The 13,046-nt window shown below is 46.2% G+C and overlaps 1 protein-coding gene across 1 annotated transcript; it reads right to left on the reverse strand.

Moving 5' to 3' along the window:
* Positions 1 to 496: 496 nt before the first annotated feature.
* Positions 497 to 5,860, reverse strand: LOC120945029 (protein B4). Its single transcript, XM_040358858.1, has 5 exons — positions 5,751 to 5,860; positions 3,802 to 4,076; positions 3,391 to 3,523; positions 1,282 to 1,325; positions 497 to 981 (listed from the first exon to the last, which is right to left on the reverse strand). Exons 1-5 carry the CDS (start codon positions 5,800 to 5,802, stop codon positions 706 to 708), a joined length of 780 nt encoding a protein of 259 aa, XP_040214792.1. The 5' UTR covers positions 5,803 to 5,860; the 3' UTR covers positions 497 to 705.
* Between the last annotated feature and the right edge of the window lie 7,186 nt (positions 5,861 to 13,046).

Genomic DNA, 13,046 nt, shown 5'->3' on the forward strand with positions numbered 1-13,046 from the left:
CTGAAGTTCAGTCCCATTTGACACTACAATCTAGCATGTGTCCAGTCTATAAACTGCACCTCAAACCCCCCCCCCTCCATGAAGCAGCCAGACATACTTTAAAAGACCAAGTTTTGTGCGCAACCCCCCCCCCCCCCCCCCCCCCTTTACAATCTTAAGGAAGGTTGTACAGTTACAACAATCTAAGGGTGGGATGAGTTGAAGGAAGAGATAAAGTTCAGTTAGCTAGGGGGGGCACAATAGGCTTCCCAGAAGACTGGAGTTTTCAGGGATCGGCTAAAGGTAGCCAGAGTATGGGGGGGGGATATTTATATATATATATATATATATATATATATATATATATATATATATATATTATATATATATATATTACACACGTTTAATTTTTGTCATCTCTCATCACACGGGAGAATGGTCACCTAGGCACTCTGAAAACTTCCAGTAGCTCACCCACATGCACTTTCAGATTTTCCAGAAAAGTCCAAGATAACAGTACATTTTAGTATTAAATACTTTATTCACATTAAAAATCCATTTTATAATTACATATATTTGCATTCCACAAACTTCTAGTAGCTCAGCCAAAAGCATCTGATGGGACCCAACACATTCATTTTTTTCCAGAAGAAAAAAAAAAGCCACATGATAAAAGTTAACTTTATTCCAAATAAATTAAAATACTTAATCTGTTGCCATATCAAGTCACTTCTTCGCTTTCTTGCTGGCTTTGGCAGCGCCATTTTCTTCAGAGTCCTTTAAGGATTTTGTTGGCCCCTCAGCTGCCTCCGCTTTTTCTTTCTTAGCTGGTTCTTTCTTGGATTTGGGCTCCCCATCTGCCTTCTTGGCTTTGGGCTCCCCATCTACCTTCTTGGCTTTGGGCTCCCCATCTACCTTCTTGGCTTTGGGCTTTTTGGCTGCTGCTGGGCCCTTTGACGGTGCCTCAGCATCTTTCTTGGGTTTAGAGGCCTTGGGCTTCACCTAAGATGGTAGAGAAAAAGACCAGTCAACAGGCTGCAGAGGCAATCAATGGACGCCAAGATCTTCTGGTACAGGCATTACGTGCAGCAATTTATCCCTTTCCATTGGTTCCCCCTCCCCAAATAAAAGTGGTATGAGAAATATGGACTGCAACTGCCAAGCCAAATTTTCTCATGCACAGGAGCTCTCAGAACCCTAGGATTCCTCCACATAGAAGCCCTATGACCTGTGTATGGTTGATCTCATCTGACCTCCCCCACCCCGGTCACCTGAAGCTCAGGAACCATATACATGTCTTACCTCAGCAGGTTTTTCCTTCTTGGTGGCCGCTTCTACTTTCTCGCCTGCAAAATAAGGCAGATTGAAGTAAGCTTTGGTTTTACACTACGAGGGAAAAAAAAAAAAAACAGTAGAGATCAACTTTGTAGAAGAGCCTTGAAGCTTGGTAGTCTTTACCCATCTTCAACTCTAGTGTTTAAACACGGACTTTAATTAATGTCAGGACAAGGTCATCCAGCACCCAGGGCAATGCAGCCAAACCCCTGAAAGTTGTTTGGGTACAGTGTTGCATGACCATGCATTTGTCAAAGTGCGATGGCACTGAATGCTGAAAAGTTGGCCTGGACAGGAAGAGGGGGTGAAAGGGTCCAGTAGGCAAGTGGTTAAAAAGTTAAAACACAATATATTGTATACATCAGTTCTTAAAGTAGATCTGTAAGCAAAACTCATTTAAGATACAAAGAATTATAACCAGACTTTTCCAGCCAAACAGGAAGCTAGGAAATCCCTACAAAATTAAGTGAATACCTTGAGGACCCCCAGAACTAATGTCCCCCACTTCTGGGGACAACCCAAAATTTGGGTTCCCTTTTACTCACTTCCAATGTGAATGGTAAATAAGACAGAGGGTGAATCTCCCCAATAGGGGCTAAAACAATAAAAGGCAGGCGTTTCAAACACCTGCAAGACAAAGGCATAATAAGCCAGTATGTATAACATACTAGCTCATTATGCAACATGCACCCGAGATCGAAGCCCTTGCTGCGGTGCCCAACAGCACCAGCCAGTGACATCACTCCTGGGGGTTACTTCCAGCCAGGGATGGACTGGCCATTGGGACTACAGGGAATTTTCTGGTGGGCCGATGGCTCAGTGGGCCGGCTTCCTACTCCAAGTAGAACGGCTAGTGAAGGGGGAGAGGGGGCCGGGAGGTGCAGGAGTTATCCGGCCGCCATGGGAGAGACCTGTCAAAGTGGGCCAGTCTGGATGAAGTCCAGGGCCAAATTTTTGTCCCAGTCCAGCCCTGCTTCCAGGTATCGCGGCTCTGGCGTCATGATTGGCTGGAGCCACGATGACATCACCCCTGCGCATTCACAGCTGGTAATGGTACATACGTACCATTGCTTCAGTGCCGACGACATTGGCAAATGCAGGAGATGGTTTAGGAGGTATCCCCTAAACCGTTCAGGTGATGAGGCTTGCCTGTAGCTACCATATTATAGGCTTGCCTGTAGCAAAAAGGTGTGTTGTAAGGGTTTACAACCACTTTAATGGGCGAGGGGAAAAAAAAAAAAAAAAAAAAAAAAAAAAACTACTTTGTGTATCCAGGTCAATTATACTTAGTTTTCCTGGATAAATTGGGCTCATGGTGATGCATGCAAAGAGAAAAAAAAAAAAAAAAAAAAAAGCCATCCATTCAGAGGAGAAAATGGGTGCTGCATGGTGACCGATAGCCAGAGATCTGGCAACTAGAAACCTGGAGTCCCAGGTCCCCATAGTTGGTATGAAACACAGTGGCTCTTGGCAAAAGCCCAGTCTCGGCTGGAAAAACCAGACTGTGTCCCCCACCGTGCTGCATGGGTGTAAAATTTTTTTTTTTTTTTTAATATATAAATATATATATATATATATATATATATATATATATATATATATATATATATCCCCCCACCCCCTTTTCTAAATGAACATTAACTCAACTAGGTTTACTTTGCTTCAGGTTTCTGAATGAACAGAAAGCCGCTCAGCACAGAGCACTTCCCATTCATTCCCTGTCCAGTGCAGCTGAGGCTGCAGAGAAAGGCATGCGTTTGAGCTTGGGGGGGGTGCTCACCCTAATGCACTAGGCTGTGTACCCCTATGATGTCAAGTACATGGGGCCACACAGATAAAGCCCAATTTCTGTAAGGATGCATACAGTCAGTACCAAGGGGTGGCTACATTAAGGTTATGCTCCACCCTCCCCCTGGAGAGAAGTGGTTTAGGATTAAAGAAAACCTTAGCTCCAAAACATTGAAGATTAGGGTTTTAAAACCACACAAAGCCAATAACTCTGCAGCAGAGGAAGACTGTGCAGAAGTTGGCCCATTGGATTTCTGATCGGACTTTTAGTCCACCTGAGCCACTTGCCTTTCGACGCTGTAGGCTTCACTTTCTTCACAGCCTCTTTCTTGGGCTTCTCCTTTGGCTGATCATTGGGGTCCACATTCTCAGATTCTGTACTTTTGCCACCCTCCTTGGCCTTTGGTAGAGGTTTTGCCAGCTGGGGGTAAAGAGTAAACAAATTTCACCAACCCCAACCATGAAACATTCAGTGGAATTTTATTTCTGACCTACAAACCCCCCCCCCCCCCCCCCCATCTATACCAGCAAGCCATAAACTGGCCCTGTAAGGTTTGAGAACCCATCACTTTACGCTGGAGTCAAATTAGTTTTATCAGGACAGTCTCCCTCCTTCTGGGAACCCACTAGTGTTGAACTTCAGAGTGCCATTTGCTTTCCCACTTTCCAGGAAAAAAAACAATTCAGACTTCTACACACCTTAAAGCGCCCAGTGGCTCCAGTAGCACTGGAGTTTGGTGGTCGGACAAGAATTCCCTTCTCTATCCCCTTGTTCAGAGCAGCCTTAAGAAGACCCTTAAGCCTCACAACATCCACAGTAGGATGGGCAGCCAGAATCCTAGCGCGTATGGCCGGCACAGAGGTCCCCTTCCTCTCAGAGTCCTTCTTCAGGGCCTCCACCACCATGGCCAATGTAGTAGGGTGACCCATAGTCTTCATCTGGGTTGGCTTTGGGGCCTTGGTTTCAGTAGCAGCTGCCAAGATATAAATTGTAAGGACATAAAAATTAAAAACACTAAGTGATGGTGGGGCAAAAACTTAGTTTCAGAGCATTACAACATACTAGCGCTTATACAGTTTCATGGTTACACACACGGCCCTGGACTTCATCCAGATTGGCCCACTTTGACAGGCGACAGGTCTCTTCCATGCCAGCTGGACAAACCCGTCCCTCTTCACTAGCCATGTTATATCATTTCTCGTATAGGCAGTACCAGTGGGGAAGCTAGACATTTCACCCCCCCCCCCCCCCCGTAATGGGACGAGATTAGGCAGGAAAGTGAGAAACTCCCAGGCCATAGCTGTTGGGTTAGCCGTCTGTCCCCACCCCCATGCTCCTTCTGGTCCACCCCACACTCCTCTCCCCGCCCCCCCTCATATGCTGCTCTGGTCTCCATATGCTTCTCTCCCCACCCTGGTCCCCCATATGCTCACCCCCCCCCCCCACAGACTTCTCTGGTCCCCCATATGCTAGTTTGCACCCAGCACTCCTCTCCCTGGCTTAGTTATGCAGCGTCGTAGTCCAAAAAATAAAATAACCCACCCCATTTTCATGACAGGAGATGCCCCCTTACCAAAAGGGACTAAAGCAGCAAGTCCCTAGGCAAGGTAGCAGCGCCCTCAGCCAATCGCCATTAACTGACTCAAGGCTGCAGTGAGCAGAGAAGCCACACAACTTGGTAATCTGGAGAAGCCAGTACAGATAATACGATTGCCTACAGTGCCAGTGGTCAAAGCTGTGCACCTGCCAGTTAAGGCAGGCGCTTTTAATACTGAAGTTAAAAATTAAATAGGGTCTTTGGTGCTCAGATGCAGTGAAGATCCACTTAATCAGAAGTGCGCATGCAACACCGGGTTGTTCGCTTTCATCTAACAAGCCATCCTTCACTGGTGATGGACCTCACTATACAGAGATGGAAGCCTTCAGCTGTGTAGTTTGTGGCCTTCAGCTCTAATGGGTAGGCTTTTGACCAAGAGTGAAGAACCATGGACCACCACCATTGCGCAATAACCACAGCCAGTACACGCATTTTTTTTTTTTTTTTTTAAATACAGAGTATAACAGAGAGGCACCTCTAAGTTTAGCAATATGTTGCTAAATGTTGTACCTTCATTAAATGTAACCATATTCTTACACTTAGAGGCTCCTCTCTTTTTTATATATACTCAGTTGTGACATGATGCTACTCTTATATCAAGACAATTGCTTGTATATCAAGGCAATATAGGGGGGTCTGCACTGAGGGGGGAGTGTATATACTGCTAGGGGGGGTCTGCACAGAGGCAGGGGTGTCTGCACTGAGGGGCAGGGGGGGGGGGTCGCACTGAGGCAGGGGTGTATGTACTGCTGGGGAGTATGTACTGCTGGGGGGGGGTCTGCACTGTGGTGGGGGGTACCTGTACTGCGGAAGGGGGGGGGGGGGGGTCTGTACTGAGGAAGGGGCATCTATACTGCGGGAGGGGGTCTGTAGTTAGTGGAGGGGGGGGGTGACACCATTTTTTTCTCACCGGGCGACACCAACCCTAGTGACGCCACTGCATGTATTGCTGCAAAACACATTTTATCTACAACATTGAGACTATAAAAATAAAAAAAGGGGGCAAGCTAAATTACACCCCATAATTCACAGTCCAGCCACTGATCTTACCGGGAACTTCTTCCTTGTCCTTGCTAGCTGCCGCAGCCTTCTTTGGAGCCATAACTAAATCAAATGATCAATTCCTGACCAAATCACAGACACTGACTATACCCAAGGACACCTCCTCATCAATGCTTTATACACCTGCTGATCCTCCTCCATAAGGTGTGTAACGAGGATCACCTGATCACATTGCCTGTCTATGGAGAGCCCCTGGTCTAAATGTTCCTCATTAACTCTCACCTGCCCTGGTAAAGCCAAAAGCTGGCCACAAATTTATACAATTTTCTTATTCAATTCCCTTTAAATGATTTACCTTCAACCATGTAGTGCAATGGCGTGCCCGATTACATACATGGTAAATCTTTTTTTTTTTCTTTTAATACTTTTTATTGAGTTTTCTTTAAAAAAAAAAAAAGGGGTTACATAAGAAAGCCTCTGGGCGTTCCCCGGATTATGGTTTTGGTAAATCGAAACAATTTTTTTTATAATACATGGGCAGCCTAAAGCTTGATTCAAACTTATGCATTTTTAGTGCTTTTTACATTTTGTAGATTTGCACTACAGTCCATTTATCATGGTTTCCTATGGAACACGTTCTGTAGTGCAAATCTGCAAAATGCAAAAAGCACACAAAAATACCATAGGTGTGAATCAAGCCTGACTCCATCTTTTCTTTCACTAATATAATAGTTTGGGCCAGCCGCCAGCTTGGTAAGCTGTGATTAAGACCCCATTCACACCTGAGCGACAGCCGCGATCGGCGGTAGCGGCGTATTTTGCCGCGGGTGTGAAACTTTCAATTTTTTTTTTTTTTTTTTAAAGTCTTCCCATTGCTGTCAATGGGAAAATGCCACTGTCGCCTGAAAAAAAGGGTCCGGGACTTTTTTTCAGGCGACAGGCGTTCGGCGTCTATGAGATGTGAACCACATAATGGCAGTAATGATCCGCCCCGTGCACCTCCGCTTGCTCAGCGGGGATCGCTCCGTTGATCCCCGCTGAGCCAACGGATGACAGACTGTGCAGGGACCGCCCTGTCTTTTCTCCGCTCCCCCCTATGGGGGGATCGGATGAACACGGACCGTATGTCCCCTGGCATTGGCATGTATTTTTATAGCCAGATTCATAGAGAGTTACGCCGGCCTATCAGTAGATACGCCGTCGTAACTCTGAATCTACCCCGGCGTTAATGTAAGCGTATTCTGGAAACCAGATACGCTTAAATTAGGCTAAGATACGAGCGGCGTAAGTCTCCTACGCCGTCGTATCTTAAAGTGTAATTTTTAGGCTGGCCGCTAGGTGGCGCTTCCGTTGAGTTTGGCGTAGAATATGTAAATGACTAGATACGCCGATTCACGAACGTACGTGCGCCCGTCGCAGTAAAGATACACCGTTTCCGTAAGAGATACGCCGCGTATAGATAAAGCTGCCCCCTAGGAGGCGTAGTCAATGTTAATTATGGCCGTCGTTCCCGCGTCGAAATTTGAAAATTTTACGTCGTTTGCGTAAGTCGTCCGTGAATAGGGCTGGACGTCATTTACGTTCACGTCAAAACCAATACGTCCTTGCGGCGTACTTTGGAGCAACGCACACTGGGATATGTACACGGACGTCAATCACGTCGGGTCACCCCCCATTAACATAAAACACGCCCCCTCATCCTCATTTGAATTAGGCACGCTTACGCCGGCCCCATTTACGCTACGCCGCCGTAAGTTAGGAGGCAAGTACTTTGTGAATACAGTACTTGCCTCTCTGACTTAAGGCGGCGTAGCGTAAATACGATACGCTGCGCCACCTTAAAGATACGCGCCCCTACCTGAATCCGGCTATTAATGCGTTACCGTGCATTGTTGGGCATTTGTTTTTTTTGTTTTTTTTTTTCATATCTGGTGCTAAAATACTTCATATCTTTTCCTAAAGTGCACTGTAATACATTTTCACTCTAGTAATGTAGTGTGTTGGTGAACCTATTAGAAACAATTGATCTCAGCTTGTGTTGGGCCTGTGTTGAGCAAGGCAGCCCAGTCATTGGCCCAGATTCAAGAAGCTATTGCGCCCGCGCAACCATAGGTTGCGTGGCGCAATAGCTGTTTTGCTCCCGCCTAGCGAATGCCCCTGATTCAGGAACATCGCTACGCGGACTGCAGCCTAGGATATGACAGACATAAGCCTCCTTATGCCTTCATATCTCAGGCTGCATTCTTGCGTTGGCCGCTAGGGGGCGCGGCCATTGTGATCGGCGTATAGTATGCAAATTTCATACTACCACCGATTCACAAAAGTTGCGCGGGCCCTGCGCACGCAAGGTACGGAGTTTCCGTACGGCGACTTTAGCGTAAGGCTGCTCCTACTCATAGTAGGAGCAGCCAATGCTAAAGTATAGCCGCCCTTCCCGCTCGTGAAATTTAAATTTCACGTCGTTTACGTAAGTGATTCGTGAATGGCGCTGGACGCCATTCACATTCACTTAGAAGCAAATGACGTCCTTGCGACGTCATTTGCCGCAATGCACGTCGGGAAAGTTTCCCGACGGAGCATGCGCTGTTCGCTCGGCACGGGAGCGCGCCTAATTTAAATGATTCCCGCCCCCGGCGGGATCATTTACATTAGGCGCCCTTACGCAGGGCTAATTAGCATAGCGCCCGCGCAATTTACGGAGCTACTGCTCCGTGAATCGCGGGCAAATCAAAATATTTGCGTGGGCGCAGAGAAAAATCTTTGCTCTTTGCCCACGCAAATATTGCGCGGATCTACCTGAATCTGGGCCATTGTATTTTTTTTTTTTTTGGAAAGAGGAAAGCCACCAGGAAAGGAAAATTTGGGTTAGCTGAGGCTCTGAAGACCAGCTGCTCTTCGATCCGCACATCGATCGTTGTTGGGATTTATACACAGCCTTTCTGACTTTTGGTGACATATGTCCCCCTAAGTCCACTCGGTCCGGTAAGCCTGCATTCTTTCCGGTGGTGGGAACATTGCACATGGAAGAAGTCATTTACTTGACACTTTGATGCCATTTTGACGTCATTTACTCTTTAAACGTCTATGGACTTTATGGCCCGGATTCAGAAACAATTTACGTCGGCGTATCTATTGATACGCCGCGTAAATTCTAGCATGCGCCGGCGTATCTTCTTTCTGTATCCAGAAAGCAAGATACGCCGGAATTTGGCTAAGATACGACTGACGTAAGTCTCTTACGCCGTCGTATCTTAGTTGCATATTTACGATGGCCGCTAGGTGGCGCTTCCGGAGATTTACGCGTAGAATATGCAAATTAGGTAGATACGCCGATTCAGAAACGTACGTCCGCCCGGCGCATTTTTTTACGTCGTTTACATAAGGCTTTTTCCGGCGTAAAGTTACCCCTGCTATTTAAGGCGTAGCCAATGTTAAGTATGGAAGTCGGGCCAGCGTCGAATTGTGCGTCGTTTACGTCGTTTGAGTAAGTCGTTCGCGAATAGGGCTTTGCGTAAGTTACGTTCACGTCGAAACCAATGAGGCTTTGCGGCGGAATTTGGAGCATGCACACTGGGATACGTCCACGGACGGTGCATGCGCCGTTCGTAAAAAAACGTCATTTACGTGGGGTCACACTGAAGTACCATAAAACACGCCCACATCTTCCTATTTTGAATTAGGCGGGCTTACGCCGGCCCTCATACGCTACGCCGCCGTAACTTAGGGCGCAGGTTCTTTCTGAATACAGAACCTGCCTCACTAGGTTACGGCGGCGTAGCGTATCTGAGATACGCTATGCCTGCACAAAGTAACACCGGGCTTTCTGAATCCAGGCCCAAATATGTATTATTTTATACATTTTTTATATGACACACAATTGACTATTTATATTTACATTGTGTTCACTGTGACGGTCTACATATATGTAATATTTTTCAATGCTTTCCGTTAGGATTAACATTGTCTAAGCGCTACACCTTTAGAAGCTGATATTTCTATTGGCAGCGCAGGTCATCCACACCCATGCTCACTGTGGACTGGTCTGGAGACAAGTTGTTAGATATCACAATGGTAAATTGATTGACAATGTTGCTGGATGTGGGCCTGTGCTGCAACTGTCTCTTTGTTGGATTGGGCTGTCTCTCGTTGCTAGATGGGGATGTCTCTTGGATTGGGCCATATCTTAGCTGGATTGGGATGTCCCTTTGCTGAACATATGGGGAGCAGGGCCGCCATCGGGGGGGGGGGGGTACAGGCAGTACACCTGTAAGGGGCCCGGATGTCAACACCCTTTTTTTTGTAAGGGGCCCGGAGGTCCCCAGGGCCCCAGATGGCAACCCCCCCCCTTTTTTTTTTATAAAAAAATGTTTTTAAATTTTTGTATATGTTTTTTTTCTTTGTTTTTATTAAAGGGCCCGGAGGTCGCCAGGGCCCTGGATGGCAACCCCCCCCCTTTTTTTATATTAAAAAAAACATTTATTTTTTTATATATTTTTTTTTTTTTTTATTAAAGGGCCCAGAGGTCCCCAGGGCCCCCGGATGGCTACCCCACTTTTTTTTGTAAGGGGCCCAGAGGTCCCCAGGGCAACCCCTCCCCAATTCGTGGCACCCCCCGCTTCTCAATTTTCTCAATTAGCGGCGGCAACCCCCCCCCCCCGCGCTTATTAATTTGAGGCGGCAGCACCCCTCCGGTTCTCTGCTCCAGGGGTTTTATGCCTGAAGCTGTGTAAGTTCCTGATGGTGGCCCTGATGGGGAGAGGCCTCCTTGCTGAATATATGGAACTCTCTCTTTGCTGGATTGGGATGTCTCTTTCCTGGGTTGGGCCATCTCTTTGCTGAATATATGGGGATGTCTCTTTTATTGGATTGGTTTCATTTTCATATAGTAATTTTCAGGAGTTTTAAAAGAAAAGTGGGTGCACTGAAGGACTCGGTGGGAATATATTATTAAAGGGCCCAGAGGTCCCCAGGGCCCCGGATGGCAACCCCCCTTTTTTTATATATATATATTTTTTATATATTATTTTATTTCTTTTTTTTCTTTTATATATATATATATATATAATTTTTTTTATATAAGGGCTCGGAGGTCCCCAGGGCCCCATGTGGCAAACCCCCTTTTTTTTATATAAATGTTTTTATTTTTTTATTTTTGTTTATATATATATATATATATAATTTTTTTCTTTTTTTTATTAAAGGGCACAGAGGTCCCCAGGGCCCTGGATGGCAACCCCCCTTTCTTTTTTTTTTCTTTTTTTTTTATAAATGTTTCTTTTCTTTTTTTTTTTATATATATATTTTTTTTATTTATTTTTATTAAAGGGCCCAGAGGTTTCTTTTTTTTTTATTATTATTATTATTATTATTATTATTATTATTATTATTAAAGGGCTCATAGGTCCCGGATGGCAACCCCCCTTTTTTGCAATTTTTTTTTTTTTAAAAATAATAATTTGTATGTATATATATATATATATATATATATATATATATATATATATATATATATATATATATATATATATATATATATATATATATATATATATATATTTATATATTTATTATTAAAGGGCCCAGAGGTCCCCAGGCCCCCCCCCCCCCCGGTTCTCTGCTCCAGGAGGGCCCATGCCTGAAGCTGTGTAAGGGGCCCCATAATTCCTGATGGCTGCCCTGCTCCCATGTGTCCATCGCAGACAACCCATTACAACCTCCCCCCTACTTCTTTCCAACTTTTGATCCCCCCGTTCTCCCCAACATGAAGACATATAAAAAGACACACGCTTAAGCAGGAAATGTTTTTATGTGGAAATATCTGCTATCTTATCGTACAGAAAATAAACAGCTACTATCAGGAAAGATTGCATTACATTGATCATCTTCCCACTGAGACACCATATGACCACACTCTTGTATACAGAGTATATACCTGCCTATACGTGTGCACGCATACATGTGAATACCAAGGTGCACACACATCTACATAAATCTTTATTCCTATGTACAAACAATATTGTCGGTACCGCAGAGTTCTGCAGGTTGGCTTTTTTCAGTCGGGGGGGAGGGCGCTTCGTGAAGGGGTGCAGAGCGGCCTACATCCCCCCTCTGCTCCCCGTTCAGTCGTTCCCTTGTGAAATAAAAGGAACCTGCCTCAGAAACTAAAATATCCATTTCCGCAGCTTAAATTGGTTAGAAAAAAAAGGTGTGTTTTGTGTTTTTTTTGTTATCTCACTGCCACAAACAATGCAGGTATTGTTGCGGGGGTGGGGGGGTGGGGGGGGGTACTAATACTATTCTAAAGACCTTCTGCCAGAAGTCCCTCACTGACATGCATTCTTCTGGCAGTCAAATTGATAACTCCTCAAATGATAAATTTGAAGGAAGAACCTCAATGGGGTGGAAGAGGAGGGTACCAATGGGGCAGAGGCGGCTCTAGGCTTTGTGAGGCCTTAGGAAAAACTTGACATGGGGCCCCACTCTAGCCCATGATGGGAAAAATAATTCAAGGACAAGAGCCTCTTCCCCACAACCCTGGCTGGTGGTTGTGGGGGTCTGCGGGCAGGGGGCTTATCGGAATCTGGAAGCCCCCCAGATCCTGCTCTTTAATAACTATGGGGCAGGGGGTGATTTCGCCCCCTTGTGACATCATTGACTGAGGGTATGCTGGGTCACCGATGTCACAAGGTGTCACCGATATTTACTTGTTGTTAGGGACGCTGGCGGCCCCGCTCCTGAGTCAGGGCTCTTGACAATAGCCTCTTCCCCACAACCCTGGCTGGTGGTTGTGGGAGTCTGTGGGCAGGGAGCTTATCTGAATCTGGAAGCCCCCCAGATCCTGCTCTTTAATAACTATGGGGCGGGGGGGTGATTTCGCCTGGTGAACCCGCCCTCTTGTGACATCATTGACTGAGGGTATGCTGGGTCACTGATGTCACAAGGTGTCACCGATATTCACTTGTTGTTAGGGACGCTGGCGGCCCCGCTCCTGAGTCAGGGCTCTTGACAAGAGCCTCTTCCCCACAACCCTGGCCGGTGGTTGTGGGGGTCTGTGGGCAGGGAGCTTATCGGAATCTGGAAGCCCCCTTTAACAAGGCAGCCCCCAGATCCCGCTCTTTAATAACTGAGGGGCGAGGGCCACCCGGTGATGTCACCTGGTGAACCCGTCCCTTGTGATAACATTGACTGAGGGCATGCTGGGTCATTGACGTAAAAGGGCTGGTGACACTGATATTCACTGGTTGTTAGGGACACTGGTGGCCCCGCTCCTAAGTCAGGGCTCTTAACGATGCCTGAGCACAGCAGCCTTAAGGTTCCCTGTCCCTCAAAACTGGGGCAATGCAT

The sequence above is a fragment of the Rana temporaria genome, chromosome 7, assembly GCF_905171775.1.
Source record: "Rana temporaria chromosome 7, aRanTem1.1, whole genome shotgun sequence".
NCBI classification, from domain to species: domain Eukaryota; kingdom Metazoa; phylum Chordata; class Amphibia; order Anura; family Ranidae; genus Rana; species Rana temporaria.